Source organism: Hippopotamus amphibius, chromosome 3, assembly GCF_030028045.1.
Source record: "Hippopotamus amphibius kiboko isolate mHipAmp2 chromosome 3, mHipAmp2.hap2, whole genome shotgun sequence".
NCBI classification, from domain to species: Eukaryota; Metazoa; Chordata; class Mammalia; order Artiodactyla; family Hippopotamidae; genus Hippopotamus; species Hippopotamus amphibius.
The window spans coordinates 68123272-68150513 of NC_080188.1; the positions used below are offsets into that span (position 1 = coordinate 68123272).

Below are 27242 nucleotides of genomic sequence, written 5' to 3' on the forward strand. Positions count from 1 at the left end.
GGTAATTTGAGAGTATAAATGTGTTTTAAAAAATCTTTATATATATATATAAATGTATATATATACACATTTCTATTGTTTCTTATATCCCAGTACTTGTGATTATAGTTCACAGTGGTAAAGTGGGGCTAAGAGAAATTAACAGATGTTAAAAAGGAAATTATTTAGCAGCTTATTAAAGAAGAGTAGCTTGTAACACAAGATTTAAAGATATATGTATTTTATTACATTCTACATATTAACAGTGATTTTTTCTGTTAAAAGTCTTCTATTATGTGAATAGAATATTTCAACTTGTATAAAATTCCTTAAATAAAATTAGTTCCTGAAAGACCAAGATAAAAAGGCTTTTTATTATGGAAAAATTTAAATGTATACAATAATAGAGCAGTATATCAAAACCCCATATATTTATCACCTAAAAAAATTACAAACATATGGGCAATCTAGTTTTTTTTTTTTTATTTTTTTAATTTTTTTGGCGGTACACCAAGTTCAATCATCTGTTTTTATACACATATCCCCGTATTCCCTCCCTTCCTTGACTCCCCCCGCCTCGAGTCCCCCCCCCAGCAATCTAGTTTTATTTATGACCCCTTCATTCCCCACTCCCACCTCTCCAGAACTAGTTTTAAATAATTCTCAGACATCATATGATTCTATTCATAAACGTGAATTATCGTAGTGAACATAGGAAATAATATATTTTGTGGATACAAATGCTGTAATCTTTATAGCTATTTGATATTGAGATGTTAAGTGTAAATATCTGTTTAAATTCATGGCTATCATTGTTCATCATATCAGGTAATGAATTATCCAGACAGGTTCAGATTTATTCAGCTATTACTCCAAATTGTTCCTGGTATCGTCAAAAGAGCAGGACTGTCCGAATGCTGTTAATAATAAAACAACAATCAGTATAATTTTCATTATAAATTTCACCAAAACCCACAAAAAATTTTTTGTTTCAAGATTTGGCGTAACATTTCTTTATAGATACCCACTTTGCTAAGTCCAATTTCTTTTATCTTGTCATCCACTTCCATTCATGACATTACTAGTACTTTATACATGGTGTTAGTAAGCTGGGGAAAAATTGGGGACCCTCACTTGATTCTGGGCAAGGTCCCTGTGGCCCAGTGCTGTTATAGAGAAGTAGAGCATGTTAAGGTTACAGTGAGATTTTTCGTCTTAGAATAGTCACTGCTCTTGGCTCTCATGTAGCTTAGGGAAAACTGGGCGTCAAAAGAAGGGATAGTTGGTGTGTTGGAATAGTGCTTTTGGAGAACTAGAAAATTCCTACTCCTTCAACACGTAGAAGCAAGGAGCGGGATAAGCCTCAAGGACAGAGGATTTCTTATCTGGGACCTTACTGCTGGCGCTGTGGAATCCCTGGCATCAGCAGCGTGCCATGCATAAATATTTTCTTCACCCAGGATCTGGAGCTATACCTACCTATGGAGGGAGAACGTGTGTGGCCTTTCCTCACCATGGTCACTGCACCTTAACAGGCCAACTGGGTGTTGTGTTCCCTCCACTTCCTTGCTCCTATGCAGTTGGTATGGCATGAGGGCCTACCCTCAGTTGTGCTTCCTGTTTCCATATGGTCAGCATCTCTGGGGAGGCCCATCCTCTGCCTTCTCTATTGCCACCTTTCCAGCTGTGTGGGCAGTCAGGTGGTCTTCTCAGTGGGTCAGTGGGAAGCAGGAGGCTTCATTCAGGTGTCTACCCCTCAGCCTCCATTCTACCCCTGACTACCAGGCCTACATGGGATAGTAGGGGAGACTTACCCAGCTATTAATAAAGTGGTTCAACATTTTCCACTTGGCTGCCACTTAGCAGTCCTTATGGGTATATTCCATGACTGAGGAAAAGGGTAGTGGTGGAGGAGCTATGAACGCCAGGGTCTAAGGCCCTAAACCCCAATCCAACTCCTAACTTGAGGAATACTATTTATGGGGATATTGAGATTGTACAAGATCTTGTGCAGCTTACACTCTGTTATTTTGTGTAGCTAAAAAAATAACGTTACTTTTTCTTTTCTTTAGAAAATATTTGATGTTCTGTAGGTAAGAAGTGAAAGAACTTTATACATATCTATATGAATTAGTTTCAGTTTAGCTCCTAACTACTGTTAGGATCCCAGAAAAAGATAGAGTGAAGCCAAGACCTTGGGAAAAGTATGAAACCCTAGAAAAAGAGAGAAAGCCTAGAAAAAGGGAGGAAGGGGGCCCATGAAGAGTAGGAGTATTGGAAGTGGAGAGGGACTCCTGGGAAGGAGCAGAATGTGCACAGTCGTAAACAGAGCTCAAGGATCTCTGGGGGTCCCTCAGGCAGAGCCCACAACATTCCACCCCTGCTTTTGTCACATCCTGGACTTCTGCTCGTGGATTTCTCTTGGAGAATGAGCTCTCCAACTTTAAAACAGAGGTCTAAAAGCAAGGGCTATGACATGCAGTTAGAGTCATTGTCAGTACCCACAGATAATCAGAAACACTTGGGAAAACAGCTACCTCTACCTAACTCTTAAAACACCACGATGTGTGCTCTGTTACAACCCCATTTTAGGCACAGTTTTCTGGAAGAGTCTGCTTCCTCCTGGAAGAGCAGAGGCCTTTGCCAACCTGTAGAACTTGTTGTCTGATCTTGATGTCTTTCTCATAGGGCCTGCCGTCACTCTTTTTGATACAGAAGATCTCTCATGTGGCCAATTTGGTATGGCTCAGGGGTGTCCAGGTTGCTGCCTTTCATGTAGTTGGAGTATTTCTGGTAGTGTTCTGGATTCAGATCTTCACCCGTAGTCTCCTTCTGTGGGTGTTTTACAGAACTGGACGGCTTGATGTCCAATGCGAAGGCCTCAGGGAGGAGGTACATGCCATTGCCCACTCAATACTGGATGCCATTCTTGGTGGCTGAGCTGTAGAGAACCTGGCCATCCAGGCCCTCGAGCTGCTCTGTGATCCGGGAAATTTATTTTTGTCTCATTTCAGGCAGACAAGCATGGCTTGTGCAGAATTTATACTTCCCCTCCATTGGCTGAGTTTTTGGAGGGGATTCAAATCTTGCATAGCTGTGATCATACCACAGCTGGTAGAAATAGGTCTTCCCGTCATCCTCTGCCATCAGGGCTTCAGAACCCATGCCTCCCTCCAAGGCCCAGTTTTCTGACAGAACTTTATAGACTTTCACTTTGCTGTGAATGTATAAAAAGCTGCATGTCCTCACATTCGTCTATCAGGAACAGCTCCGGGGGTCTAATGTGGCCCCAAGGACCTTGTGTGTCCCAACACAGAATCAGTGGGTATGCAAGCTTTGCTGCTATCCTCCCACAATGCCATGACAGTGGTTTTGAGAAATCATCTGGAATAACAGAGACACAGCGCCTCACTTCTAGGGTTTCGGAGGCATTGCATACCTTCTAATAGTAACTCTTCTTCCCAGCAGTTGTGATGGCTTCTCCAACTCAATAGATCAGATTCTTGCACAGTACTGTTTCTTTTCCTTCTTCTGATGCTTTTTTTTGGAATGATGGTATCTCTGGGATATTGTCATTGACTTTGTTGTCATCTCTCTTCTTCATGGCCATATTGGGACACTTTTCTTGGCTAGCCTGTTTGCTCCCTTCCCTATCACCAAATTTAACCGTATCCTTACAGGCTTTACACTTTCCACATTTGGGCTGTTGACAAACCTCGCAGATGCCATACAGTCAGCATTTAAAGGCAATTCTCCTTGCCTTCATTGTTATTTTCAATTTGCTCTGTGAAGAAAGAGTTAAAGATCTGGTAGACCAGCTTGGTTGTGGTGGCTTTAATGAGGCCTTTGTCATTCCTCTAGGCAGAATGCCCAATGGTCTAACATCTTTCAGCTTGCCTTTTTCCCAGGATGACCCCTGCCAACTTGATCAGGTCCCTGATGTAGTAGGTCAGGAAGATGGGCTGCTTGTCACTATCCCCAGTCTCATCATAATTCTCTACTTGTTCCACCACAAACTGGGCGTGTCAGAGGAGAGAATCCTCAGTGAATTGACTTTGGATGAGCACAGAGGAGGAGCAGCGGCCCCAATCTTATCGATCAGGTCTTCATAGGTTTAGTAAGGGTTGTTCTGCAGAAACTCAACTACTATCTTACTTGTGTAGATCTTCTCCTGCATCATGCTGAACATGATGTGCATTCTCTGCACTGGAATCTATCAGAATATATTTGGAAAATATATTCGGCTGAAGCCGATGAGAGCCTTTCCACCTCTATCAAAGCCAGTGACCCACCATTCATTTATGGGGCCAAGAATTTTGCCATTAACACTACTTTCAAGAGATGTCATCACTATATATTGATTTTGCTGAACCAGAAAAGAAGAATTCAATGTTCTTCTTAATTAGGCTGGTGTTGATCGGGCATAGGTGACCATGTTTACAGTACATGCTGAAGCATATCAGTTTGATTGGGAAAGAGCCTCTGAAAGCCAGATTCATTGGCTTCGAAGATAGACATTCTTTCATTTATTAACAACTGTATCTCATCCATTGCATCAGGAGGGTGCTGTTCATATTCTAGTTTGGTGTCATCCAGGTATTGTCTGTATTGAATGCACCTCGGAGGATGGATCTTGGAGGACACAACTGTTTTGATTTGAGCTATTTTTTTCTCAGTTGGGTGTTTGGATGTAGTTTTGCATCTCTTCTCCTCCCTGCTGGCACTTTGATCTTAGACTTCCAATCTCTGGAACTTTTCACCCTTATCTTTCTAATCAGAAAGTTGTGATTTTACTCTTTCAGATTCTTTTTCTTCAGGTCTCTGGCAGCTAGAATCTTTAGGTTGTCTTCTGTGCCTCTTTTATTTATTTATAAATATTTATTTATTTATTTATTTAGGCTGTTCTGGGTCTTAGTTGTGGGCATGCGGGATCTTTTTAGCTGTGGCATGCATGTGGGTTCTAGTTCCCCCACCAGGGATCAAACCCTAGCCCCCTGCATTGGGAGCATGGAGTCTTACCCACTGGACCAGCAGAGAAGTCCCCCTGTGCCTCTTTTCATCTTTCTTATCTCCTTTATCCATTTCTGCCTGAACTCAGGGTTCTGCCTCCCTTCTCCTTAGATTTCTGTTTAGGTGTTGGTTCTTTGTTTTGACCTCTGAATCTCTTCTTTTTCATCTCTTATTCTTCTTCCTCCACACGTGTTTATGGTTTTACTCTTTCTGGTTCTCCTGCAGGAAGTGGTCTAACAACTGGTTCTCTGGATGTGACTTTACGTCTCTTTTCCTCCTGGTTTTTTTCTTCTTCATTGATAGAATTGTCCAATTTTGGTCTTTCAAATTCTTCCTCAGGTTTCCTTGCGAAATGAGGTGTGATGGTGGTCTGCCTGGTAGTTTGCCTTATAATCCTGGGCCTTGATGAGACTTCAGACTTTGTTTCTCCATCAGACTTTCTTCTTTTGGGTATGCAAAGTGTAGAAACAGGTTTGGGGGACTTGTTTTCCTCTGCCATTCTCACTCTGTGTTCCTTACCACTTGTTTTCTAGACATCCATTCATTTCCCAGCTGAAAGCCTGATCTTTATTCTCCAAGGGCAAATCTTTATTTAAAAGGGATTTGATTTTAGCCAGATAGCCTTCCACTGATAATTCTTCTTTATGTAATTTACATAAGTCACATAACTGATTATTTCTGGTTGCAGAAATTCATGCAAGAGATTCAATTTCTTCTTCATACATTTCTTTTCTGTTAAGCTATCTGAAAACACTCAGAGTCTGCTCCTGAACTGCAAAGAAAATCATCCTCACCACACTGAGCAGGGATCATTTCTTTTATTTTTATTGAACTTCTTTTTGATATGTTGCAGTTAACACATTTTCAAATTAGGGAGTTCATGTCAGTAGAGATATTTTCTCAGTTTTTTTTCACAGGAAATATCCTGGGTCCTCACACCACGGACCTATTTTCTTCTTTTGCAACATTTATTCTCTGCTTCAAACTCCTGCCATTTAACTTTTTCCCCTGCCTCTTTTTTTTTTTTTTTTTTTTTTTTTCTTTAGTGCAGGCTCAGTAGTTGTGGCACACGGGCCTAGTTGCTCTGTGGCATGTGGGATCCTCCTGGAGCAGGGATCGAACCCGTGTCCCCTGCATTGGCAGGCAGACTCTCAATCACTGTGCCACCTAGGAAGCCCTTCCCCTGCCTCTTTTGTGATGTATTTTCTTTTTGTTGCCTTTTTGCATCTCCTCTATGCAACACTGTTCCTGGTATTTTGTCCTTTGTTTCTATTGACCAACACTGTGGTTGATTATTTTAACCAAAGTCATTGATCCTAGTCTTACCCACTTCCCAGTTACTTGGGATCCCCTAATTGGAACATTTTTGTAAATCAGTTCTCAGAGTCTATGCCAAGAGAGCACAATGTGGCTAAAATTGTAGACTTGAGTTATTCATAGGATACCCATGACAAAGCAAGAGAATGAGAGAGTTGGGGCATGCTTTCAGTATCTGACACCTGCTACTCACTGCTCACATCTTGGTCATTTTCACCTGATTTTGATAATGAAGGGCCTGGACTGGACATCCTGTGTTAATTGCAGATCACAATGATTGCAGATCCAGGGCTATATTGTACCAAAGGAACCTGACATTATACTCTAGAAATCTCTCTTTCTAAGGAGCAGCCCCAACTGAGTTAACAGTTGTTTGTGAAGGAGAAAATATGTGTCAATTTATACCACCACTCTATGTTGGAACAGTGTATGTCAATGTACATTATAGAAATAGAGTAGGAAGCTCTTCTTTTTTTTTCCCAAATGGTCACTGTTTAATCTTTTAAGGACATTGAGTACTTCTGATGATGTGGAAAGTGTCAGAAAAGACAAACTGGTTGGTTTTCAACATCAAATGAAAATAGAATCATCACAAAGGTTTTTCAAACTGCTCACCCATCTGTTTGGTAATTTACCTTTTTCCTTGGTACATTAGGTCAAATGCCTCATTGACTTTGTCAAAAGGAAGGGTATGGGACACCAATGCATCCAGATCAAATTGCTTATTCTTGTAGTCAGCAGCCAGCTTTGGGATAGAATTGATACCTTTCCAACCTGTAATTGGCCAAAATGCCAAATAAGGACATGGTACTTAACATTAAGAGGTAGTTTAACCAGTGTTTGTTGAATGAATGAAATTATTAGGTCAGATGTGGGTTGTTTCAAATAGATTATCCCCCTGCCATCTTTAATTTTTTGTACAGTTATCTATTAAAATTTTTTTCTTCAAAAGAAAAATTCAAGATTATTTTCTGTTTCTAGATAAGAAATTATCTCAATTTGATCAAAGTCTACCTTTTGTTCCCCTATGTTGGTCCATTTTAATGCAAATTGAATTTCAATTTGCAAATTATAGTTATCTTTCTATACAGACTCTGTTTACTTTCAAGTAACTAATAGAATAAATAGCTTTCATGTAGTCTTCAGATATTTTCTAGGCACTCAATATTTAAAAAACAAATTTTCTTTTCCTTTCAATAATCTTCATTATGATAATTTGAGTACTACTATGAAGAAAAAAGAAAAGAAAAAACACTGACCACCGAAGCTTGTTCCATTTAGAGTACGACCTGTTATTAGCTCCATTGCAGAAACACTCAACCCGTTGTCACCGATGTTTACTCCAATGATAGTACATACTCCCCAACCTACTGTCACGCTGTCCAGGGCTGCTCTCTGGAAGGTCAAACAAAAAAGATTAGCTGAGTAGGGGGAAAAGTAGACCATGAACTCCAATGTGGTTATGTACAATGTGTTAGGGAAAATTTACACAACTCCTCATGCAAGATAGTGGGATTCCAGAGGTTGTAATATTGGAGATTGAAACTTGAGGCCCCAGGGTTCTGTTTCAGATAGAACATCGAATAAAGTTTTGAATGTCATCAAAAAAGATACTAAAAAGAAACAAAACATATTTTACTCTGTTTAATAGCACAGTTACGCTGAACCTAGAATATATCTCATTGTATATCAAGAAAAGTATACAAAGATGAAGTTAAGGAAAAATTTATAGAAGATATTATAAACTCTAATCAACAAGTTTTTGACCATCTACAATGGTATATATAAAGATTTTTGCAATTCCAGGGGCATAGGATCAAAATTGTTTAAGTAATGAAGAGAGGGTGAATAAGTATTCACTAGAGCCTAAGGCATATACTGTAAATGCAGTAGATCTCAATGTAGGATATATTAAAAGAAATGCTATTTAAATCAGAAGGCAAAACAGTTAAACAGAAAATGACAGTGGCTGCTGGTCATCAAATATTTCATCTGCTTCCCTATATTTTTTATTTAGCTTTCTTGCAGTTAGGTAGAGTTATATGGCTAGTTCTGGGCTATAGGCAGGAGTGATGTGTGCCATTTCCCAGCCAAAATGGAAAGCCAGTGTGCGACCCGCAGCTGTCCCTTTTCCTGCTCTACCAACGGAGAGGACCTCACGTTAAGATTGTAAAGCTACAAGTCTGAACTTCCTTGATTGCTGAGTCATCACATGGAAGACAGGGGCCCAGAGGATTTGCACTGATTCTTGCATGAGAGAAAGAGAAAATATTGTTATCTTAACCTTCTGTAGATTTGGAGTTAATATAAAAATGCCAAGATTGAAAATGTAACTAAGTTTAAGAAAGATATAAACTTGTGGATGGCCATTCCACATAGAAGTCCTATGGTATAGTTGACCATTTAAAATCATTTGAGGGACTTCCCTGCTGGCATGTGGTTAAGAATCCGCCTGCCAATGCAGGGGGCATGGGTAATCCCTGGTCCAGGAAGGTCCCACATGCTGTGAAACAGCTAAGCCTGTGTGGCACAACTACTGAGCCTGCGCTCTAGAGCACGCGAGCAACAACTGCTGAACTTGTGTGCCTAGAGCCTGTGCTCCGCAACAAGAGAAGCCACCGCACTGAGAAGCCTGCGCACCACAATGAAGAGTAGCACCTGCTCACCACAACTAGAGAAAGCCTGCATGCAGCAACGAAGACCCAATGCAGCCAAAAATAAAAAATAAAATAAAAAATAAAAAGGTAATAATAATTATAAAGATCATTTGAGACTATAGAAATATATAAACTTATCCCATATCCTTTGCCATAGTCAGTGGTCAACTTAATTCTCACCTGTTGAGGCAACATTTACTTCTACAGAAGTCCCAATAGGAATACCATTCTTTTTCATCACTGATCATTATATGAAAGAAGCAATCTGAAGTACAATAAATTCTCTCCCTCTTCTCTCTCTTTGTCTTACTAGGGATAGACAATGCAATGACCTAGAACATTTAGAATGTGTTTTGAAATCTTTACTTGATTTATTTATGGTGTTGAGAATTTCTAACATTTCTAAATAGCAACTCTTCTACTTTCTACCCTTTTAAAAAATTAATTAATTAATTAATTTTATTGGCTGTGTTGGGTGTTTTTGCTGTGTGTGGACTTTCTTTAGTTGCGGTGAGTGGGGGCTACTCTTCGTTGTGGTGCGTGGACTCCTCATTGCCGTGGCTTCTCTTCTTGCGGAGCACGGGCTCTAGGTGCGTGGGCTTCAGTAGTTGCAGCATATGGGCTCAATGGTTGTGGCTCACGGGCTCTAAAGCGCAGCCTCAGTAGTTGTGGTGCATGGGCTTAGTTGCTCTGCGTACCCTTTTTATATGGCAGAAATATTTTTGTTTAATGCGAATTGTACAAAGGGATCCACAGAGAGAGAAAAAGACCAAAGGAACTGCTTGTGGCCTTAAGGTAGCTGTTTACATTACTCCTTTTTTTTTTAATTTAATGTTTTTCCTATTGCCCTTTTCTACATTTCTGAATTAGTTAAATGGGCATTATATGCAAATACAGGGTTTTATTTAGTAGCCTCTGGTGACTTTTGATGAGAATAATTTTTGATTCTCAAAATCTTATAAAATTGTCCATTATTGTAAATTTCTAATTGTTCTTTTGTGTTCTTTAGACTGCTTTAGAGCATTAGAGGTCATTGAAATCAACTCCATTCCCATTACTGGAATCTTCTCTACAAGGTAGAAATTAAGCTTTCCCTAGTTATGGAAATTTTTGGTGGAAGGGTAGGTAGCCCATCTTTTTGTGGTTAAATAAACCCATCTCTTTTTCTTTGGGTTCTCTAGTGTAATTCTATTCCATAATTTAAAATACGTTTCTTGGTGTAATAAATAAGTGAAATAGAAGCTGCCAAGTTTTAGATCAGTGGTTCTCAGCTTGATAACCATTCTCAGCGAGAGAATATCCTGGGTATGGTGCAATTCACTGATACTGGAAAACAACCACCACAACTCCCCAGGTCCTTCTAAAGCATAGCCGGTTTTGAGAATCTCTGTACTAGAAAAATAAATGGGCTGAATTTCAATGTTTGTGAAACATGTGAGCTGTGGGAAGCGGAGGAATGAATGTGGCGCATCACAGGCCTCAGGTGCCAAGGACAATTCAAAAAGTGAGGCCTGAAGCCTTGGATGCGGGGGAGCAATGTAGGACAAGGGGCCCTCACTGCATGAATGTCAGTAATAAGTAACATTTATCAACTGCTTATTACCCGCCAGATCCGCTTTTAAGCAGTTTCACTATTACAATGAAACTATTCTAAGAGGAAAGACACAGGAAGAGCCGCGCTGCTCTCAGCAGCTCTTCCTGGTCTCCATTCTCTTCTGTCATGTCACGTCACGTCAGGGCAAAATCGCCAAAGCCTGCTCCTGGGAGACTGAAGTACAGAATTTCACTCTCTATACCCTCTCTAGAGGAGAGTTTTAGAAGCCAGCCTGAGTGAAGCTGTAAATAAAAGGGAATAATGTCATAACTGCTTCACAGCTCTCACTAATGAAATAAGAAGCCTCCATAAGCAGAAAAGTTAGTTGATGAATTCTTTGGTCATCTTGTTAAAACAAAACAAAACAAAACAAAAAACTCTACTTAGTGTCTTTGAGCAAATATGCATTAGGTGAGTATTCACTGGAGACTAAGGCTGCACACTCTGGAGGCTAACTTCTCCCTACGTTGCCTGTGTGGTTGGCTCTTTATTCACTTTCTGGAGCAGAATAGACAGGACTGGGTATGTGGGCCTGCAACCAGTACAGTTGCTCAGGGCCCTGCACTCAGAAGGGCCTTCCTTTCCTGTCCTGAGAGGAGAAGAAATCTGAATGATACAAAATTGTAGTGTTTAGGAAAAAGAGATTGAGTTTTTAATTTTGCAGCTTGTTGATTTTTTAATTGAAAATTTCACATATGTGATTTGGACCTGGTTCTGCAGCCCAATTATTGAGATCTGATGCACAGAACTGGCTTGTTTGTAGGTTGCTAACCTCTCCTTGCTCTACTTCAAGATGAGAGTGGATACCTCTGGCTGTTAGGGGTGACTCCTGTCACCCTCTCTATTCCCTCCTCTAAATCTGCCTTTTCTATTCTTTTTCCTCACTTCTCATAGGCACAATTCTTTGAAAGTTTTCATTTCTAAGTTTTCTCTTATTTTTTTGCTGAATTTCCTGTGGAAGAGTAAATAAATATTAATAACTAATATTGAGTAGTAATTATTAATATTTATTAATAAATCAAAAATTAATTATGTTATATTACACATAATATATCTAATATAGTATTAAAAGTATTGCTTATATAAACATAATTTATACACATATATAATATTAATATTAAATAAATATATTGAAATGCACATATAAATGTTAATTAATGTTAATAAGTGATATTTAGTAAAGCCTAGTATAAAAAGTATACATACCATGATTTTAGCTCCACCTACACACTCAAAGGCAAAATCCACACCTCCATTAGTCATTTCAACAATGACCTCCTGAATGGGTTTATCTAAGTCTCTAGGATTGAGGCAGTCAGTGGCTCCAAGGGCTCTGGCCTTTGTAAACTTGTCACTTTTGATGTCAATAACTATGATTCTGGAAGCTCCTGCTGCTTTACAACCAATTACAGCAGAAAGACCGGTGCCTCCTAGGCCAAAGATGGCACAAGTAGAACCAGGTGTGACCTGCAGGTAAGAAAATTATAAATTAACTTTCGAAGCAGCTGGTCCCACTTGCTTTTTTTTTGGCTGTGCCGTGTCTCATGCAGGCTCTTAGTTCCCGGGATAGAATGCACGCCCCCTGCATTGGGAGCATGGAGTCAGGAAGGTCTCTGGTCCCTTTTCTTAAAAAAGGAACACAGTGAGGTGGGGACAAGACCATATAAATAAAAGACTGCCTGTCATAAAAGTAAATGATATAGCTAAATGGGGGAAATTTGTCAACAAGATAATGGATGAATCACTGGCTAAATCTGCAAAAACATTTGCAGGCCATTAGATATTATCAGCTCATAATGAACAAACCCAAGTGAAAATCATTCTCTTGTCTTCCTTTTCCCGTTGGTGTTATGAGAACGAAAACTGAAGCTCACACAGTTTAAAAGGATTATTGGTTTCTTTTTAAAATAGATCACAAGCCCCAATGTTCATTGCAGCACTATTTACAACAGCCAGGACATGGAAGCAACCTAAATGTCCATCAACAGATGAATGATAAAGAAGAGGTGGTGCATATATACAATGGAATGTTACTCAGCTGTAAAAAGCAATGAAACTGGGACATTTGTAGAGACATGGATGGACCTAGAGACTGTCATACAGAGTGAAGTGAGTCAGAAAGAGAAAAACAAATATCGTATATTAACACATATATGTGGACTATAGAAAAATGGTACAAATCAACTGGTTTGCAAGGCAGAAATAGAGACCCAGATGTAGAGAACAAACATATGGACACCAAGTGGGGAAAGCGGGGAGGGTTGTGGGGGAATGAATTGGGAGATTGGGATACCAAATTGTATACTCTAAATATATGCTGTTTATTGTCTGTTAACTATATCTCAATAAAAGTTCTTAAAAAATAAAGATGTGTTAAATATATACAATGAAATATTATTCAGTCATAAAAAAGAATGAAATAATGCCATTTGTAGCAACCTGGATGGACCTAGAGAGGATCATAATAAGTGAAGTAAGTCAGACAGAGAAAGATGAATATCATATAATATCCCTTATATGTAGACTCTAAAAAAAAGATACAAATGAACTTATTTACAAAACAGAAATAGACTCACAGATTTCAAAAACAAACTTATGGTTACCAAAGGGGCGGGGGGAGGGATAAATTAGGAGTTTGGGATTTACATACACACACTACTATATATAAAATAAATAATCAACAAGGACCTGCTGTATAGCACAGGAAATTCTATTCAATATTCTGTAATAACCTACATGGGAAAAGAATCTGAAAAAGAATGGATGTATGTATAACTAAATCACTTGCTGTACACCTGAAACTAAGACAACATTGTAAATCAACTATACTCAAATATAAAATAAAAAATTAAATTTAAAAAAGATACAGATCAGAAAAAAATAGATCACAAGTAATTTGGCATCTATATTTCTAATAGGCCTTATTTGCTTGTATTGATGTTGTAGTTGGTTTTGAATGACTACTAGTAAATCTCTTAATGTGAATTAACTCAGTCATCCCAAATCATCACTTCATTCAAATGGAATGAAGTCTGTTTCTTTGCATGGCATTGAAGGATTTTTACTATCTCATTCCGTTACCTTTCAACTTCATCTCTGTGATAATTCTAGTACCACAGCCACAACAAACGGTTGCAGTTTCCTTTCCTCATGCTTAGTTCACGTTGTTCCCTCAGTGTGATGTACTTTTCACTTTTTCCATTAATTAAAATATAACTGATACCTCTAGGCCTTCCTAACTTAAATCACACTCCCCCCATGAAATGTTTCTTGATTCTTCAATTAGAAATTAGTGCCCACCTTTTTGCTTTTTCTATGTCATATAATTTATAATTAATCTTGGTTGATTTTGTGTGCATGCATGTTTCTTTAAAAGACTGCAAAATCTTTGAAGGCATATAATCTTTCACATTGCTATCAAGGAGTCTTCTGTATGTTTTGTGTTTAATAAATATTTGTTACATTGAATTAAAGAGAAACATAATACATAAGATGATAAGGAAAGCTGCTGTAGCCAGAATATGTTATTTTGTAGAGTGGTATAGTGGCAAGAAAATTACTATACAGAGAGATGCTCAATTAATATTCTCTAATGGTGATGAGATACTGTTAGAATTAATGTATAAGCAAAAAGGAAACAGAAAATGTGTCCAAGGGAAGTACTGATATACTCTGAATTGGAAACAAAACTATTAAGGAATAGAGAGAATGCATATATTTTACTTTGTGTGGTATTAAGCATGCATATGCTGGCTTTTGCTACTCAGGGAAAGTAGAATATATATTTTGCAAGCATTCAGAATAATGTTCTATGTGTAGTACATACTATTTACTGTGATATTGTGGCATGTGTTTAGTATGTTTCCAAATATATTTCTCCAGAGACTGTGCTATAAATTTTGCCAGTGTCTCATTGAAAGTAGACGTGCATTTTTCTTACTGAAGCAATGTTATACACAGTAGTTGTACATAGCTCACAACAGTGTATAAATTGAATATATTCCACCAACTGTGTTATGCAACTGGACACCTGTGTGTAAAAGTGCCTCTAATTGAAGTTCTGAGGGGGGGTCATTATAAAGTACCCCCACTTAAAAATAGGGCTATGAATAGTGGATGATTATCTACATGAAGATGACACTGTTACAGGACATTTTTATGCTTCCAAAGATCTCTATGAAGAGTGATTAATTTGGCAGTAAAAGATACAAGCAGATTACAAAGAACCAGGAGTTCTGGTGATGATGGGGAGTGGTCCTCAATAATTAATCAGAGTTGTTGCATCACTTTTCTTCCCAGAAAAAAATTAAACATTATTAAAGCTCTTGTCTTTTGACTAGAATTACTGACACTTCACTTCTCTTAACTTGTTCCTATCATTTATCTCTCTTCTTTGAGCATCTCACGAGGTGGTTTAGCTGTTCCTCAGCAACAGGAAGAAGAGATTCTGGGAATTTAGGTAAGCTTTGACTAGAATTTAAAAGAAAACTATGGCTGAATCTCTAGTGTTAGTATCCCTGAAGAAAGACTAGAATAGTAGAAGGTGATAGTCAGCATAGAGTCCAGAAAAGGGCAGGCGTGGTGGTGGTGGTAGTGGCGGCGGTGGTGGCGGTGGCAAAGAGCAGTAATTCTTTACTGTGTCCCCAATGTTATCTAGAGGGAAGTATGCCTTGACTGCCAGGGTCACATCAGCTCTTAACTCCACCCAACTAAAAACACCCTTTCTCCAGGAGCCTTCAGATTGTAGTTTGCCTCCCCTTGTAGTTTTAAGTTTTTGTTAATGAATAAATGAATGAATGAATTTCTAGAGGGAGATAATATACTAAGAGCCAAGAGTAGCATTCCTATCTGCTTGGCTGATATAATTCTCAAAGAAAAGTCATATCTTGATATTCTGGTTATTAGATCAGCCTCTTATTTTGGTTAGGCTGACATTGTTTCCTTTACACTGAATAACTCTAAGTAATCTGATAAAAAAGAATATTTGGATTGCAAAGCTGAGGACCAAGGCTCACCAGGATGTTTTAGGGGTTTCACATGAACCTGGCTTTATTCATTCGTTTGCTGAAAAATTATCAAGCTTATTATACTATGTGCCAGGCACAGGTCTAGGCTCTGGAGCTATCACAATGAACAAGAGAGAATTCTTGCCCTTATGGAGCATGTCATCTAACAGGAAGGAGAAATAAATGGGAAATTTCTCCATAGTGTGATAAGAAGGAAGACATGGATAAACATAGAAACTTCAGGGGAACCTGGGAAGGATACCCAATGCATACCTGGGAGGGTGGAGTAGGCTTCCAACAGGAAGTGATAAATAAATGGAGTCAGCCAGAAGAAGTGAGGGAGCTTTCCAGGTAGTGTTGTTGGGAGACACAACACTGTGAAAAGTCCAGAGGCCACAGTCCAGAGCCCAGAGACTGAAGGTCAGGCTCAGGGGAACAGTGAGCCACAAAAGGAAGAAGTAGAAAGAATGACCATAGCATATTGATGGAAAAGGGGAATAATTAAAAGGGAATGAAATCTTCAGATTTATTGTTTAGGAAGACCATTCTAGTTGCATTTTGCAATTTAGAGTCAAGGGAAAAAGATTTATGTCAAGGAAGTTCAAGTAGAGAGGTTGTTTGAAGCATCCAAGTGATATTGACATCTCCCTCTCTCTCAGTTGAACAGCTTTGTAAAAACTTCTAAATTCTAACATGGAATTCCAGGGACATATCTTGCCACCATCAGGGCTGCCATCTGAGACCTTTCCTTGAAGCCACAAAGGCACAGGGTGAGAAGCAGAGATGAATTACTGCAGTTTGAGGGACAGGAATCTGCCGCATCAGTGAGAAAGTAGGGTGGTTATGTGGAGATGGGTGGAGGTTTCTGTGGTCTCTTGACTGGGTCTGCTGTCCCAGGATGAGCACTTGTTTTTAGGGGACATATTTAAACAGGCTCTACTTAAATCAGGGACGGTCTATAATCTAATATACTAGTAAAGGAAAAGAAATTAACAGGAACTGGGTGCCACCTATATGCTACCCTCTGGGCCAGATGTCTTACATGTGTAATATGATGTAATTATCCCCACAACTATTTGTAGTAGATATTACAGTAGAGAGATAGGAGAAGAGAGGTTGAATAAATTACCTAAAATCACAGAAGTAATACATGACAGCTCCAGGTTTTGAAGATAAATCTGGCTGCTTTATCATGCTGCCTCCCAGTAACATCTATTTTACACAACCTGGTGATTAACCATTTTACCTTAGCAACGTTGACTACAGCTCCATAGCCAGTTGAAAATGCACATCCAAGCAGACAAACTCTCTCTAAATTGGCATCATCGTCTACTTTGGCAAGATTAATATCTGACACTACAGTGTACTGACTGAAGGTACTGGTTCCCATGAAATGGTAAATTGGTTTTCCTTTGCAGGTAAACCTGCTGGTTTCATCTTCCATTAATTTTTGATCACTGATGGGATTTTTCAAATGCCTAGGAAAAAAAAAAGTTACCCCCCCCCCCAAAAAAAAGCAAAGGGAGAGAGAGAGAGAGAAAGTAGATGGATCACTGATTACTTTCCTGAAAAAAAAATTAGGCATTATATATTTGTTACGATAATTTTATTATATGGAAAAATGGAAAAAAATGGCTTGAGAATTTTCACCTAAATGTATAGTTAAAAGTAGTCTAAAGATAATAATGATAACAATAACACACTTTTTATTGAATACTTATGTTCTAGAAACTCTTTAAAGGGCTTTATCTGTATTTGAAAAATTATATTATGGAAAACAAACATATATAAAAGTACAAAGAATAGCAAAACAAATCCTCATGTAACCATCTCCCAGCTTCAGCAATTATCAACTCATAACTGATCTAGTTTTGTCTGTTCCCTACCTGCTCCCCCATACCAGCACCTACCCTCCGCTTTGGACTATTTTGAAGTAAATCCCAGACATCACTATTTCATCTGTAAATATTCCAGCATGTGTCTCTAAAAGATAAAGATTCTTTTAGTTTCACACATTGCATTTGGTTGATATGTCTCTTAAACCTTTTTTAATTTATAAGTTCTCACCCCCACCTCTTGTTGTTTCCCTGCAGTTTATTTCTTGAAGAAACAGTCATTTGTCCTACAGAATTTTCTTCACTCTATATTTTTCTGATTACATTCCTGTAATCTTGTGTAACATGTTTCTCCATTCCTGTATTTCCTCTAAACTAGTATTTTTGATGTAAATGCTTGATCTGATTCTGGTTTTATGTTTTTTTTAGGAATATTGCTAAAATAGTGTTGTGTATTTTCATCTGGAGGCATACAATACCTCATCTCTATTTTTGTGATATTAGAAAGAATTGACAGTCATTGTCAAAATATACTATTTCATTAAATGTTTGCAAAAGGGTGTATTCATTCTTTGAATATCTGCAACAACCCTGTGAAGTAGGCATTATTATTGTCCCCATTTTATAGATGAGGAAATTGAGGCACAGTAATATATGTAAGGGAAGTAAAATTTTAGCTTCTGAAATAGCTAGTTTTAATTAGCATTAAGGATAAATAGAACTTTCTGTAGTCTCAGTAAAGAATAAGGCAATTAAGATTTTTGACTCTGGAGCCAGACTGCCTAGGTTCAAAATCTAGCTCCAAGACTTATATCCATGTGGCCTTGGAATAAATTACTGTGACTCATTGCATTCCTCTCTCATCCTCTGTAGAAGTAGCTATTATTCTGAATTTGTCATTTACTACATACACAGGAACCATAAACAATATATGGTATTATTACTGTTTATGACTAAATATATAGAAACTTTCTTCCTTCCCTTAGCATTACATGTGAGATTATTCTACGTTGATAAGTTTAGAGCAAGTTTAGCCATTTTCATTATTATATAGTAATTCCATTGTGTTACTATATAGCAATTTGTTATTCTATGCTCTTATGGATGGACATTTGCCCTATTTTCAATTGCTTGTTATTACAATGTTGCAATGATTATTATCCTTCATGTCTGTTTGTGTGATTTTGCAACAGTTTCTTGTACACACCTAGAACTGGGGGGTACAAAGTACACACCTCTTCAATTCCATTTAGGTATGCCAAAGTACTGCCCAAAATATTTGTACCAATTTATACTCTTACTAATAGTTTATAGAACTTACTTGAGTTTTCCACAAAGATTTGTGCGTGGACTCAGACAGAATTTGCATTTTCCACATTGAGGCATGTGGAGTGGAATTACTTTGTCACCTAGAGAAAAAAAGGCCATGTGTTGGATGATGCCAAATGTTATATATAAATTGTTTCTACCAGGTGAATTTGTAGAAAACACCATTCTTTATGGTACACATTTTATGTTCAGTAGGAAGTATAGGTAGCTACAATACTTTGTTAACCTTCAAGATTGCTGAATCTCCCAAGTACTGAATATACTGTCTTTTCTCTTTTTCTTTTTCTTTTTTTCTCTGCTGGGCAGTCAAGCAACATATCTGTATTGATACCATTAGGTGCAGAGTCCTGTCTGAGACCCTGCTGTCACTGCAACACTCATCATGACTATTATTTATTACATCATGACTATTATTTATTACATTTCTAAACATCCTGCATGGAATAGAACTTACTTATATAATAGGAGAGGTGGGCAATAGGCTAGGTATGGAGAGTAAACTATATATCATCTCCATGTTTCAGCATTTAGGTCACTCTCTGATTCTACATTTTTCTACTTTTTATTTAATTTCAATTTAATGACCACATACTCTCTGATGACCAAGGTCCAATAATGATAATTAATATTTGTTCAACATTTAGTATGCGTCAGTCATCATTCTAACTGCTTGCATATATTAACTCATTTAATTCTCAGAACAACCCTTTGAGATGGTTTCTACTGTTGTCCCCATTTTAGAAAGCGGAAATCTGAGCTGAGTCACAGAAAAGTGACTTAACTGGTTAAGGTCACACAGTCAGTAAGTAGCAGAGCTGGGACTACATTGGCCAGACTTCTTTGTGGATGCCAAATTTTGGAGAACAATTTGCTTCTATAATCTTGTTTGGAATGGGAAGATACTAATATACCTCTCAGTTTGGAGCATCCTCATTAAAGGAGGAAAGAATGATATGGTTCATCCTGTCTGATAAGTGACAATTGCATAGCTCGTATTCCAGTATTTGGTGGATCTGTTCCAAAATGTGAAGTAAATAATTTCGGCTATTGGCATGCTTCATATGCATATTTATGTTACAAACTTCCAAGAAGACATTTAAGCTAACATTGACACATGCATAATATTTCTCTCTTAAGCTACCTATAAGTCATCATTCTTTAAATTCTTTATAATATTAAAATAGTTTTCTGTTTTATTTAGAGGAGGTTGTTTTAAATTGTCATCTGTGCCTTCAGTGTAAGCTCACCTTGTAGCTTTGCTTCATAGGACAGTTTCTCAGTGCTATATGTAAGTAAAGTGACCATATTTCCCAGATTTTATTAGACAGTTCTTTTTTTTTTCCTTTCTTTTTTTTAATTTGTAAAATTTTTGGCCACACTGTGCAGCATGCAGGATCTTAGTTCCCAGACCAGGGATTGAACTCGTTTCCCCTGCAGTGGAAGCACAGAGTCTTAACCACTGGACCACCAGGGAAGTCCCTAGACAGTTCTGATTGTAAATATTCTGTCTCATTGCTAGACTGTGATAGATTGTGTGTCTCAGTTTTGCTTCAGAAAAGATGGCCCCCTTAGGTAAATAGAGATTGATTATAGCATTCAAAGCCAGGACTGTATCAGAAATTATCCCTGAAATATCTTAACATTTCCATGTAGTTGGAATCAGAAATTAAAATACCTGGTTTGAAGTTGGTCACTCCTGGCCCAACACTTTCCACAATTCCTGCAGCCTCATGGCCAAGGATCACTGGGAAAAAAGCCTCCTTAAATTGAGGATGAATGACATGGGCATCAGTATGGCACAAGGCGGTGGCGATTATCTACAAAGTAACCACAGGCTTGAGTCCTGTTTCTGTAATTACATCATTGGGGTTGTTAGGAGGATAATTTTAGGCCCAATGACACCTTGAAACGAACAACACTTATTGAGCCCAAAAAAAGAATTGCATTTTTTTTTAAAAGAACAATTAAAAATATATTAGGATGGGGGGAATGAATTGGGAGATTGGGATTGCCATATATACATTACTAATATATACTAATATAATATATACATTACTAATAAGAAAAAAATATCAAATTGTACACTCTAAATATATGCAGTTTATTGTATGTTAACTGTATCTCAGTAAAAGTTCTTAAATATATATATATATATAAAAAGATATAGTCTTTCCTCTTAATGCATCTTTATTTTCTTCCTTTCACTGTCACTGAAAAATCACACAGAGAATTAGCAGTCACTGTCTCTAGGAGAGGAGAAATCAAAGGTAATAGGGAAAAGTTAAAGTATATTAGAGGGAGTGGAGGGAACACAGGCCTCTAGAGCTCATTCAAATTTTGCTGAAACTACATGAAATACAATTGAGACAATAAAACTTTTATAGTTAAAAGAGAGATATCAGATAAAAGATTGTCTTAATTAATCACAATGTATCCCTATATTATTCTTCAGGATTCTGTTCATGAAGATATCTCATTCATTCTCATGCACAAACTCTTACTGTGGTGATCCTGAGGAAAAATAGACGCCAGGTCAGCTGTGGGGAAAATGGAAAAATTGACCCAACCTGTTGCCTATGATCTCTCTCTGCTCAGTGCCATGTCTTCTCCCTGCTGTCTCACTTTTGTCCCCTCCTCTGGGCACCCAGGACCCTTAGCACTTCAGATCTTTCCTTGTTTTGAACCAAACTCTCAATCCTCCTTTTAATAACACTTTTCAATAACTGGCAACTAGAAGACAAAAAGAAAACCTACCTAATTCTAATCTAAAATGAATTCCTTTGTCTAATTCTTACAATTTACCCCTCCTGGGGATAATACCTGTTTTTCATGTGAACCTAAAAATGTAATACCCCCATAGTGAAAACTCCTGGGACTCTCAGTTATACCACATAGGCTTGACCTGAATGAAGCCAAGTCTATATTTGGTGTCTTCTCTCTCCTGCCCTGGGAAAGTCCACACTCACCTGAATTCGAACTTCATGAGCCTTGGGGGGAGCTACCTCAACCTCTTCAATGCTGAGGGGCTTGTTTGCTTCCCAGGCAATAGCTGCTTTGCATTTAATAGCCTGAAAAAGAGGGAGAGAGGGGGAAGGGTGAAAGGATAGGAAGGAGGAAGAGAGAGGAAGAGGGAAAGAAAGAATATCATGGGAAAAAAAAAGAAAGAACATGTTGATACCATTATTTCATGAAAGAGAGTTTTGGAATTTGTGGCTGGATGTTATATATAATTATATTATTCTAAAGACTATGGACCTTAATTGACAATAAGTCAAATTCTACATTATAGTCCTTGCACTGTAATATAGAATTTTTGCAAAGAACAGGTGTATTAAAGTTTACCCTACTATAAAGACTTGATTTTTTTCCCTCCAGAATAGAAGGGATAAATTTATAAGATTTGGACAGGATAGATGGCCAATATGTATTTGTTGATTGAACAAATTGTTATCAGCTCTACATTACCTGAATCCTTATTGCTAGAGCAGATGTGTTTTACATCAAAATGTGAACCTCCCTGGCACCAGCAGTTATTGACCTCACCTGGGAATTTGGTAGAGCTATAAAGCCTGTCCAAAATCCACTGAATCAAAGCCTGCATTTGAACAAGATACCTCTGTGATTCACATGCACATAAAAGTTTGAGAAGTGAGGCTTACATAATTATTAAATTTATCAGTAGAATATATATTAAATAAAAACTTTGTCCCTTTGAAAAAATTTGGTTAGAGATGTATGAAAAGAAATTAAGCATTAAAGATTCTATAATACCCAGATTAAAAAAAATTAGCCTCTTAAAATTATATTTTAAATTTTAAATTTAAGTAACATTGAAGGAAAGTGAAAAGAAACAAACCTGTACTCCATTCTAACACTACTATTTTTACTTTTGGTGTGATTTTCCCAGTCTTTGTCCATGTGAATACATATTTTTTGACACTTGTTATGCAACTGTGAATTGTATTTAAATATCATTAGTCTTATAAATGCCACGTGTTAATTATGGAAAGTTTCAAAATGCAAATAAGAAAAAAGAAGCAAAACCCATTTGTGATTTTATCTCCCACTTTATGATTTTTGAGGTAAATCTTTGAGTTTTTTGTCACATGGTACCATATTGTATGTAATATTTTATAATCTACTTTTTTCTACTTATTAATATACAAGTATTTATATTATTTATTTATATAATATTTATAATATTATTTATATTATATAGAAATATAATATATTTTTCATAGTCTTCTCTAACATTATTTCTAATGAATACAAATTTTATTTTATGATTATGGCACAGTTACTCAAATCTCTCTTTTTTCGGCCATTATAAATAATATATAATTGAACACCCTGTATTAGGCACTTTGGCAAATTCACAGTTATTTTCTAGAGTAAATTCCTAGCATGAGGGTCACTCATATCCTTTGATCATCTTTATTTACTTACTTTTTCTTCTAGTTTTATTAAAATATATTTGATATACAGCCCTGTATAAGTTTAAGGGATGCGTAGAATAATGATTTGACTTAAATACATCATGAAATGATTACCACAGTAAGTTTAGTGAACATCCATGATTTCATATAGACATAAAATTAAAGAAATAGAAAAAAAGTTTTCTCCTATGATAACTCGAGATTTACGCCAAGACCAGCTTGGCAACTCGGGGCAAATGATGGGTGCCACAAAGCATAAAGAAACACAAGACAGACTTAAGAGAAAGATGGGACCAGGGGTCTCAAGACCTCTAGGATCAAGAGCCCCGCTGATTCATCCCACGTTGCTTTTATTGAGCTCTCGGCATTCAGGAAGTAAGATAGCATAAGGTTCCTACACTCCCAGTTGCGTCCCACAATCAATTTTTCTTTCTTTTTTTTTTTTTATGATTCTTTTTGTTTTGGTTTTTAATGAAGTATGGTTGATCTACAACATTATATTAGTTTCAGGCATATAGCATATTGATTTAATATTTTAATAGACTACACTCCACTTAAAGTTATGATAAAACATTGACTATATTCCCTCTACTATACAATATACCCTTGTTGCTTTTTTTTTTTTTTTAACCGTAGGTGTTTTTTTCAATGTTTTCTTTGAAGTAACTAAATTTTCTCTTTGTACAAAGGGCCTCACATGACTGCGGGCAGTGGTCTTTGCAAGAACAGCAGAAGAACAATGAATGCGTGTGCAAGCAGCTTTCTAACTTGCGCTGACTCAGCTTTCCTAAGTCCGCACCCCTCGCTCCTCTGATGCACAAGCAGGACGTCCTGCACCCAGTTGCTCAGCCCACGTACTCATTACTTTTAGCCATATTTTCTGTTACATTTTCAAGGCTTCAGAAAAACATCTGAATGTTTTCCCACAGATTTACTCTAACAACTTTTATGGATAACATACCACAGTGTTAATTATATTTACCATGTTGTTCATTACATCTGTACTACTTATTTGTCTTATAACTGGAAGTTTGTACCTTTTGATTAACTTCATGCCATTCCCACCCCACCCCCCAGCCTCTGGTAACCACGAACCCAATCTCTTTTTCTGAGTTTGTTTTTTGAAGTATAATTGGCTTATAGCACTAGTGATTTGATATTTCCATACATTTTGAATGATCATCATGAAAAGTCTAGATATCATCTATCATCATAATATCACCACAAAGATATTAAATAATTATTGACTATATTCCCCACACTGTACACTTCATACTTGTGACTCATTTATTTTATAACTGGTAGTTTGTAGTATTTAATTTCCCTCACTTATTTCTCTCAGCTTCTCAATCCCCCACCCCCACCCCCTGGGCAATCACCTGTTCTCTGTATCTATGGCTCAGTTTCTGTTTTGTTACATTTGTTCATTTGTTTTTGCTTTTTAGATTCCACATATAAGTGAAATCATACAATATTTGTCTTTCTCTGTATGACATTTTATTTAGCATAGTACCCTCTAGGTCCACCCTTGTCACAAATAGCAAGATTTCATTCTTTTTTTTAGTGATTGAGTAATATTCTGTGTGTGTGTGTGTGTGTGTGTGTGTGTGTGTGTGGTGTATATATGTATGTGTATATATATATATATATATATATATATATACACACCACATCTTTATCCATACATTTGTTGATGGGGACTTAGCTTTTGATCAACTCTAAATTGCTTTCTGAGAGTAATTCCCAAGGCAACCTCTTTTAGCAAATGTATAAAGACACACACAACAAAACAAGAATTGAACAAAGAAACAGTATATTTGCTTACTTTGCCCTTGGTCCCCATTTTCTTTAGGAAACTTGCCTTGAAAGTTTCTTTCTGATTTAAGAAGCTCTTCTACTTCTATCCAGGGTGCTCCATGTCCTGTAAAGAATTGTCTTTGAATAAATACCACTTCTGCTCTTCTATTCTCCAATCATTTTCTCTACTTTTTGGTGCTGTAATCTGCAACTTTGCCCATCTCTCTCCATGTCGTCATTTTTGGTATCATATTTCAGTTGCAAACCCTCATTGCTTTGGACTGTTATTTGAGGATTTTTGTTTACTTAATTTTTCTTCTTTTATTGCAAAATATAAGAGAAAGAATCATTAAACCTATTAGATAAGTTAACAAATAATTATAAAGTGAAGGACTTTCCCTCTGCCCCAGAATCCCTCCTATCTCCATCCTTCTCTTTCACAATCCTAATAATAATTTCCTTGCATTTCTTCTATGATTTATGCTTCCCTACACAATATAGTTTAGTTTTACTGATTAAAAGCTTTATACAAGTGGAGTCATAGTGTATGTGTTTTTTTCATGTCTTTTTCCCTCTCAACTCTATTTTTGTGAGATTCATCCACATTGCCTATAGCTGTACTTTATTTTTATTACTGTAGAGTATTCCATTATATGAATTGACCACAATTTTTGTCATCCATTTTCTATTTTGTGATGAATCAGAATTGCATAAAAATTCTTTTTATGTATCCTGTTGTACTTGTGCATGTGTTTCCTTAGGGAAAATACAGGGCTTATACACAGCCAATATACCCTATTAAGGTGATACCAATTGTCAAAATATTGAAATACTTTTGATCCTGTTGGTAAAATGTCATAGTATTCTACCATCTCCTCCAGACTTTAACTAATATTTTATTATTGAAGATTTAAATTGTTCTATTACACTTTTTAGAAATATGATTTATATTCTTTGTTTTCACTTTCTCATTACCCACATTTCACTTTACTTGTCTGGTTTCCATCTGTCTCTTAATTGAAACTTTTTGGGAAAATTGTTAGTGGTCTCATTTAAAAAAAAATGACCTCTAAAAAATTTCTATCTAGCATTTGATTTTTCTAGACTTTCTTATCATATTTTTATTATTTCTTTCCCTTTAATCTTTAGACAGGAGTTTCCATTTGCTCCTAGATGTTTCTATTTTAATAGTGTTCATGTTCACAGAATAACGTCATCTTCTTTCACAATTCCTTTCTCGAACTTCCCTATTTTGACATTAGCATCTTCATTCTTTTTTTTATTGTTCTGAAGCCTCCCTTGACCTTGCTTTCTGCATTGTTTACAAGCTCTGTGTACTCTACCTGCCATGTGCCTTTCATTTCCTTCTTTCTGTTTTTATTATTACACTGTAGTGTAATAATACACCTTATTACTTCTTGCTTACACTATTACAATAGCCTTTTTACTAATTTTCCTATTTGCAGAGCTCCCTCTCCCAGCCAATATTTCAAAATGTTAGATTAGTATTCTTTTTTTTAATAAATTTATTTATTTATTTTATTTATTTATTGGCTGTGTTGGGTATTCGTTGCTGCACACAGGCTTTCTCTAGTTGCTGCGAGTGGGGGCTACTCTTCATTGTGGTGCACAGGCTCCTCATTGTAGTGGTTTCTCTTGTTGTGGAGCACGGGCTCTAGGCTCATGGGCTTCGATAGTTGTGGCACATGGGCTCAGTAGTAGTGGCTCATGGGCTCTAGAGCACAGGCTCAATAGTTGTGGCACACGGGCTTAGTTGCTCCATGGCATGTGGAATCTTCCCAGGGCAGGGCTCGAACCCGTGTCCCCTGCATTGGCAGGTGGATTCTTTACCACTGCGCCACCTAGGAAGTCCTAGTTTAGTATTCTTAACAGTTTTTATTGTATCATTCTCTTAGTCTAAAACCATTCTCTCAGTCTAATCCCTACTGAATGCTCACTCTGGCATTCAAGACCATTTATCTACAACTTAACCTTATCTAAGGTTTCAAACCTTATCTTCCAGGTTTTCCTATTCATAGCCTTCTATCAACCTAAGATAGACCTTTCGCCAATGTACTGTGTGCCTTCCTGCCTCCATGCTTTTATTTGAGCTGTCTCCCCTGATTAGAACACCTATTGCTGCCAGTTCTGCCTACTAAACGAACATGTTCTTACAGTCCATTTCCTGATACCTATCTTGCCATTTCCAGCTCTTTTATCCAGGATGATGTTTTCCTTCTTTGAATCCTCACAGCACTCATTGTGTTTCCATCCCCTACTGC

At 37.2% G+C, this 27242-nt stretch overlaps 1 protein-coding gene across 1 annotated transcript; it reads right to left on the reverse strand.

The window, feature by feature from the left end:
• Window positions 1-336: 336 nt before the first annotated feature.
• Window positions 337-25169, reverse strand: ADH4 (alcohol dehydrogenase 4 (class II), pi polypeptide). The gene is made up of 9 exons (XM_057728598.1): window positions 24989-25169; window positions 21694-21795; window positions 20403-20544; window positions 18720-18807; window positions 16810-17041; window positions 11764-12024; window positions 7566-7701; window positions 6942-7080; window positions 337-896 (listed from the first exon to the last, which is right to left on the reverse strand). Exons 1-9 carry the CDS (start codon window positions 25004-25006, stop codon window positions 872-874), a joined length of 1143 nt encoding a protein of 380 aa, XP_057584581.1. The 5' UTR covers window positions 25007-25169; the 3' UTR covers window positions 337-871.
• Between the last annotated feature and the right edge of the window lie 2073 nt (window positions 25170-27242).